General features: G+C 41.3%; 1 protein-coding gene across 1 annotated transcript; it reads left to right on the top strand.

Annotated features, from left to right (window-relative positions):
* On the top strand, positions 4945–6432 carry LOC100737670 (olfactory receptor 52J3). The gene has a single exon (XM_013989494.2). It carries the CDS (start codon positions 5369–5371, stop codon positions 6302–6304), a length of 936 nt encoding a protein of 311 aa, XP_013844948.2. The 5' UTR covers positions 4945–5368; the 3' UTR covers positions 6305–6432.

Raw genomic sequence — 7874 nt, 5'->3', positions numbered from 1 at the left:
TTCCAGGTCCGGATGGCGTCACTGGTGAGTTCTATCTACTCTGTGTAGGCCTGGGTCTCTAAGGTTTTCTCTTCTGCAATTTTAAAAATATTAAAGTTTTACATTTGTTATGACCCACATTGGCTTAAGCTTCCTGTATAATATTTAAGGTTTAAAGTTAATTTTTCTGCCTACGGATGCCACAGTGCTCCTGGAACATTTGTTGAAAGACTATCCTTCTTCCATTGCTTTGCTTTTGCATCTTTGTCAGTTATTTCAGCATATTTATGTAGATCTACTTATGAGTTATCTGCCCTGTTTCATCGATCTATGTATTTATCCTTCCACTAATAGCTTATTGTCTAATTCCTGCAGGTATGTAGTTAAGCTCAACATCAGGTAAACTGATTCCTCCTACTTTTTCACTTTGTCAAAATGTTTTAGTTGTATAAACACCTGAATCTTTCTATACAAAATGTACAATAATCTTGTCAATATCTACAAAAACATCCCTGCTTATGTTTTGATAAAAATTAAAATATACTTCAGTTTGGGGAGAATTTATATCTTTACTATGTTGAAAATTCCATTTACTAACACAACCGCCTTATGTGGGAGATGACATATGGGGAGTTCCTGCTGTGGCTCAGCAGTAACGAACCCTACTGATATCCATGGGGACGCTGATTTGATCCCTGGCCTTGCTCAGTGGGATAAGGATCTGCCATTGCTGCAAACTTTGGTGTAGGTCACAGACATGGCTTAGATCTGTTGCTGCTGTGGCATAGGCCAGCAGTTACAGTTCTGATTTGACCCCTGGCCTGGAACTTCCATGTGCCATGCGTGCAGTCCTAAAAAGACAAAGGAAAAAAAATGAAGACAACCTATGGGGACCAAGAGCATCCTCCCCACTGGTCACCAGAGATGCTCTCCACTGGCTACCAGAGCATGCTCCCCTCTAGCCACACCCCCTGTGTGGGCAGTGCGCACGTGCATGTTTCTGTTGTGGGGGGGTTCAGTCAACAGGGCTAGCTCCGGAACCCTTTGGAGGTACTGTCCTGGATCGTGGAGGGTTGCAGGCCTGCTGAGGTTGGGATAGACCCTTTGATTGATTGGCTCTCTGACCAGGCAGCACATGGGGGCTATGGGCAGGATGATATGTGGGGTAGGATCCCCATGCAGCTGGTAGTGTGGCCAGAGGCATGTGGCTGTTTGAGGCTTATGGGGAGACAGGGCAAGCCCCTGGCACTAACAGGCTAGAGCAACCATTCCAGAATGTTGCCTGCTGATGCCTTGGTCATTACCATAGGATGAGTTCCTAAGAATGGCTGCTGTGAACTCCTCTGTCCCAGGGCAGGCCCAGTTGCCTGGGACACGGAGAACACGAGATTTTGTGCATGCCTTTTAAGAGCAGAGTCGTCCTCCTTCCTACAGCCCTCTACTTCTCCCAAAGTTAAGCCCCTCTGGTGTTCAAAGCCAGACTTTCTAGCGGCTCCTCTTCAGTGTAGAACTCCTGGGTTGGGAGCCCAGTGTGGGGTTTAGATCCCTCATTCCTTGGGGAGGACCCACTGAGGATGTGATACCCCTCCTGTTTGTCATCTCCTCCCCTCCTACTCATCTTACGGTGGCTCTTTTTTTTTTTTAATCTTTTAATACTTTCTGCTCATCTTCAGGTCATTCTCATAAATAGCAGCTCTGCAAGAAGTTGTAATTTTGGTATGCCCATGGGAGGAGGTGAGCTCAGAGTCTTCCCACTTTGCCATTTCAGCCACACCTTCTGTTTCAAGGGAATTTTAATAGATTTTTATTCCTGCTGCAAAATCTCTGTCAGATAAATCTAATATTTGAGTAGTAGCATCTATCTGTACGTAAGTAATACAACTTGGAAGAATACAAACCATCATAGAGATTCAACCTCAGTAATATACTTTACTGAATAAGGATTAAGAAAAATGAGGTCTAAGTCAGCACAAGATAAATGAGAAGAATCAAAGTACACTTTGTAATGAGATAGTCGCACGTTACTGAGTTCACAAGAAGACAAATATGCATAGTGTATACCACACACACACACACAGACATAGATATACGTGTGTATGTGTGTGTGTGTGATCTCCCAGAAAATGTAATATTCAATACATGCATTCAAAAATATATTGAATATACATATTTGAATATAATGCATACATATACATGTGTATATACATTTAACATACACATGTAAGTATTTGATATGTATGAACTCTTAAATTTCCAGAGATTCAACTTTAAGGTTTGTGTGATATAAATGGAAAGACAAGAACCAAAAGAAGGATTTAACTTCCTGCCTTGTAGTCTATCCTTTATATCTTACTTACACTGATGATGCTTCTTCTTAAGTATTATCAAAGATGTCAGCTTAAGGATGCAGCAAAGAGAGATAATAATTATTCCATTCAAAATTATTCTAGTGAGAATAAGAAATATGTATACATTTGACTACAAACTAAGGAGAAATGTTTAATGTAAATGAGAAGATTTAGACCAATGTCATAGACTTAGCAGCATGAAAGATTTCCTAGCATGGTTTACACAGGTCAAAGGTTTATGAAGATGGTGTGGTGAGCACAACTTCATTTTAAGAAACCACTTAAAATGTGGAAGGTATTGTACGAAGTGGCTGACATTCACCACTTAACCTACCCTTCAAATACCCTATGCTGCTGGCACTATGATCGTCTCTAATTTTCCAGCTGAAAAACTGAGACAGAAATAATCAGTAGGTCACTCGTGGTAATAGAGCCAGGACATGGGGAATCCAGCATCGGAACTCAGTCAGACTAATTCTGGGGTGGCCTATTTTTACCACTGAATCCCTCTGACCTCTGTAATATAGATATGGGTAACTGTCAAAGGGTTAGACTAGGAGGAAAAATCATAAACAGAGGAAAGTGGGACCAACCACTCATGCACTGGAATCTCTACAATTAAGCATCGGATGAACCTAAAATCTCTGGTCAGGGAAGGGGGATGGGGTAGCGGAGGCTACAAAGAGGGTCTCCTATGTTAGGTTATTATGTCTGAACTTAGGCTACGGATCAAGGATTATTTTGTCTAGGAAACAGCAACTCATGAATTGACTGCAAAATCTTACCTGCGGGGTAATAAAATGTTTCCCTCTATGCCATATGTAAATAATATTTGTGTTTTTGCTCCACATTTATAATTTTCTCTATACAAATTCTATCCAGGGTAATAAAAATGTTTCCCTCTATGCCATATGTAAATAATATTTGTGTTTTGCTCCACATTTATAATTTTCTCTATACAAATTCTATCCACAGTATTTTCTCTTCAGCTCCTGTTTTTCTAAATCAGTCTAAGAGTTCTGTAGGCAATCTCAGAGGCTTTAATCCCATGGCACCGTTTATAACAGAAAACTGAATTAACTCATTTTTTCCCAAGGCTCTAAGTGGCTAAAACCTTAATATAAAACTACTCTCTTTGGACTGTATAAAAAAACAGATGTAGAACTTTACTGCTTGAAATTTCTTTTGCATCTCTATACTCCGGTGGAAGAATGAAGCATCACATGTGAATTTTCTTTTGACTTAGGTATGTGCTGTAGTCAAATGAAACAGACATGATCAGAGGTGGCTGAGAACTACTACTTGATATGATCTGCATGATGCAGTTGTCCAATTTCCAAATTGAATGGTGGGGGAAAACCTTACAAGCTTTCAATGGAGATGGGTTATCTAAAGATATATAGAAGATTCAGGGCATTTGAAATTTATTTACAAAATGGTTATACAGTTGGTTAATAAAGCAGAATTTCTATTTCAGCTACAGGTTATAGGGATGGAATGCTTAATGGAAGCATGGGGAAACTCAAAGGTGAGCAGTGGCATGTTACTGAGAGTTTATTTCCAGAGATGAACCCAAGGAAGGCATCGCAATGTCTAGAAAGCTTGCTCTTGGCCAGTACCCTGCCAGCGACCAAGGGCAATTACTTGGAGGTTTCAGTTTTTAAAAAACACAAATAAAGGCATAATAGCAAAATATAGCTCCCTCTCTCTCTATCTCTCTCTGTCTCTCTCACACACACACTCCCCAACTTCAGAATGTATATAACATGTATTTTATTTTTTCAACCTGATATATCTCCTACGGAAATATGGACTCATTCATATTTTATCCAAAGATAAAAACAGATGTCCAAGCTACTTTATCTGACCTTGAACCAGTCTGCTTCAAGTTGATACCCAGAGAAAGTGCCTTACTTCATTGTTTGAGTTTATGAATCTGGCCCCTGACTGCTTCTCCATCATGTAGAAGGCATTGCCAAAACACTCTTCTTTAGACAAGTGCAGAAAGTACCTCTCTCTCCCATTAGACTTTGTTACTCCAGACAGTTTTGTGATGCTCAAAATCGCCATCCCCAGCTCCATGATGACTCGAAGGCTTCTAGGTTTCCCTCTACCCACATGTCCAGTGTCTTAATCAGGCAGAAGTGAACCTAGTGCATGCGAGGTCTGCAGCAGAAATTAGAAGCTCTTCTCGGAGGAACTGGTGTAGAATGGAGAGTGAACGAAGAAGGTTTCAAGTACCCTGAAAACCACCACAGTCACAGCATTCTAAAATGAGCCACTGTGAAATTCCATTTCCTGTATGTCTGGAAAATACAGACATCAGGGAAAATTCACAGGGGTCTATTACTATCTTTGTATATTACCGTCCTTTCTGGATTCTTTCAAGTACAGCGGTGTAAGACCAGCCTGTGTCTGCTCTTGGGCAGGCATCCCAGAATGTTATGTAGTTTTGTTTGTGATAATGTGTATCTCAGATATTGTATTGATGTCTTTTTGACAGGAGATTAGGTTTGATCTTGGTATTTTCTCTAAGTCAATAAATGATGAATGCATCATTAGTGAATTTCTGCACTAAGTATGGAAATGTCTTGTACATTTTTGCCTGTGGCTTTATTTTCTCATCTGCCTGTCTTCTTTTGAGTTATGTCCGCATTTCCATACACGTATCCTTGATGTTTCAAGTGTCCCTCTTCAGACAGGGATTTCACAAAAGGTGTGGGGGTTACTAAATCACTCTATACTTAATGCTATGTTCTGTGTCTTATAATTCTTCCACGGGCTTGCTGATAAACCTTGCATGTTAAAATACAGAATTAAGTCTGTATAAGTATTATGTTCTTTGAGACTGGACCATATGAAGGACTATGCCTCAATTTAGAATTCTTAAAAAAATTTCATAGGTCCTTACAAACAGCAAACTTCTTCATTTTCACTACATATTGAAACACTAAGCTAGACACTTTCATAACCATTTCTTATTGACATATTTTTTATTCCTTCTAGGAGCAACAGCTTCTCTTGCTCTGTTATTTGGAAGGATGTTTTATCACAACAGGAGCGTTTTTCACCCAAGCACGTTTTTCCTCATTGGAATCCCAGGTCTGGAAGAGGGCCATGCCTGGATCTCCCTGCCTTTCTGCTCCGTCTACCTCGTGGCTTTACTGGGCAACGCCACAATTCTGCTGGTCGTCAAGACGCAGCAGGCCCTCCGGGAACCCATGTTCTGCTTTCTGGCCATCCTTTCAACAATTGACTTGGCCCTCTCGACAACCTCTGTGCCCCGCATGCTGGCTATCTTCTGGCTGGACGCGCATGAGATTCACTTCGGAGCTTGTGTGGCCCAGATGTTCCTGATCCACGCTTTCACCGGCATGGAGGCCGAGGTCCTACTGGCCATGGCCTTCGACCGTTACGTGGCCATCTGTGCTCCACTCCACTACACCACCATCCTGACACCCCGAGCTCTGGGGGGCATCAGTTTGTGCATTGTACTCCGTCCAGTTCTGCTTACACTTCCCATGATCTATCTCATCTACCGCCTACCATTCTGTCAGGCTCACGTAATACCTCATTCCTACTGCGAGCACATGGGCATCGCCAAACTGTCCTGTGGAAACATCCGTATCAACGGTATCTACGGGCTCTTTGTGGTCTCTCTCTTTCTCCTGAACCTAGTCCTTGTCGGCATCTCCTATGTGCACATTCTCCGTGCGGTCTTCCGCCTCCCCTCCCAAGAAGCACGGCTGAAGGCCCTAAGCACGTGTGGTTCTCATGTTGGGGTCATCTGTGTTTTCTATATCCCCTCGGTCTTCTCTTTCCTCACGCACCGATTTGGACACAACGTCCCACGCTATGTGCACATTCTGGTTGCCAACCTCTATTTGGTGGTCCCACCCTCCCTCAACCCCATCATTTACGGGGTGCGGACCAAACAGATACGAGAGCCAGTGCTCCGTGTCTTTGTTAAAAGGTAAGGACTTGGCTTGTAATGGTTCTAGCCACATCAATCAGACAAACGAAGGAAATAAAAGGCACCCAAATAGGAATAGAAGAGGTAAAACTGGCACTCTGTGCCGATGACATGATACTGTGTATAGAAAACCCTAAGGACTCAACCCCAAAACTACGTGAACTGATCAACAAATTCAGCAAAGTAGCAGGATATAAGATTAACATTCAGAAATCAGTCGCATTTCTGTACACTAACAATGAAGTATTAGAAAAGGAATGCGAAAACACAATACCTTTTAAAATTGCACCCCCAAAAATCAAATACCTGGGAATACACCTGACCAAGGAGGTGAAAGACTTATATTCTGAGAACTGTAAAACATTAATCAAGAAAATTAAAGAAGATGTAAAGAAATGGAAAGATATTCCATGTTCGTGGATTGGAAAAATCAATATTGTAAAAATGGCCATACTACCCAAAGCAATCTACAGATTCAATGCAATCCCTATCAAATGACCCATGACATTTTTCACAGAACTGAAACGAACAATCCAAAAATTTATATGGAACCACAAAAGACCCAGCAGTGCCAAAGCAATCCTGAGGAACAAAAACCAAGCAGGAGGCATAACTCTCCCAGACTTCAAGCAATATTACAAAGCCACAGTCATCAAGACAGTGTGGTACTGGTACCAAAACAGACAGACAGACCAATGGAACAGAACAGAGAACCCAGAAATAAACCCTGACACCTATGGTCAATTAATCTTTGACAAAGGTGGCAAGGACATAAAATGGGAAAAAGACAGTCTTTTCAGCAAGTATTGCTGGGAAACCTGGACAGCTGCATGCAAGTCAATGAAACTGGAACACACCCTCACTCCATGCATGAAAATAAACTCAAAATGGCTGAAAGACTTAAATATAAGACAAGATACCATCAAACTCCTAGAAGAGAACATAGGCAAAACATTCTCTGATATCAACCTTACAAATGTTTTCTAAGATCAGTCTCCCAAAGCAACAAAAATAAAAGCAAATATCAACCAATGGGACCTAATCAACTTAACACAGCAAAGGAAACCAAAAAGAAAACAAAAACACAACTTACAGAATGGGAGAAAATAGTGTCAAATGATGCAACAGACAAGGGCTTAATCTCTAGAATATACAAGCAACTTACACAACTCAATAGCAAAAACACCAAATGGAAAAATGGGCAAAAGACCGTAATGGACAGTTCTCCAAAGAAGATGTACAGATGGCCAACAAGCACAGGAAAAAATGCTCAACATCCCTGATTATTAGAGAAATGAAAATCAAAACTGCAATGAGGTACCACCTCACACTAGTCAGAATGGCCATCATTAATAAATCCACAAAGAACAAATACTGGAGAGGCTGTGGAGAAAAGGGAAGCCTCATGCACCGTTGGTAGGAATGTGAGCTGGTACAACCACTATGGAGATCAGTATGGAGATACCTTAGAAAACTATACATAGAACTACCATATGACTCAGCACTCCCACTACTGGGCATATATCTGGACAAAACTTTCCTTGGAAAAGACACATGCACCCGCATGTTAGTTG

Source organism: Sus scrofa, chromosome 9, assembly GCF_000003025.6.
Source record: "Sus scrofa isolate TJ Tabasco breed Duroc chromosome 9, Sscrofa11.1, whole genome shotgun sequence".
Lineage (NCBI taxonomy): Eukaryota > Metazoa > Chordata > Mammalia > Artiodactyla > Suidae > Sus > Sus scrofa.
This window is presented reverse-complemented; position numbering and strand designations above follow the sequence as displayed.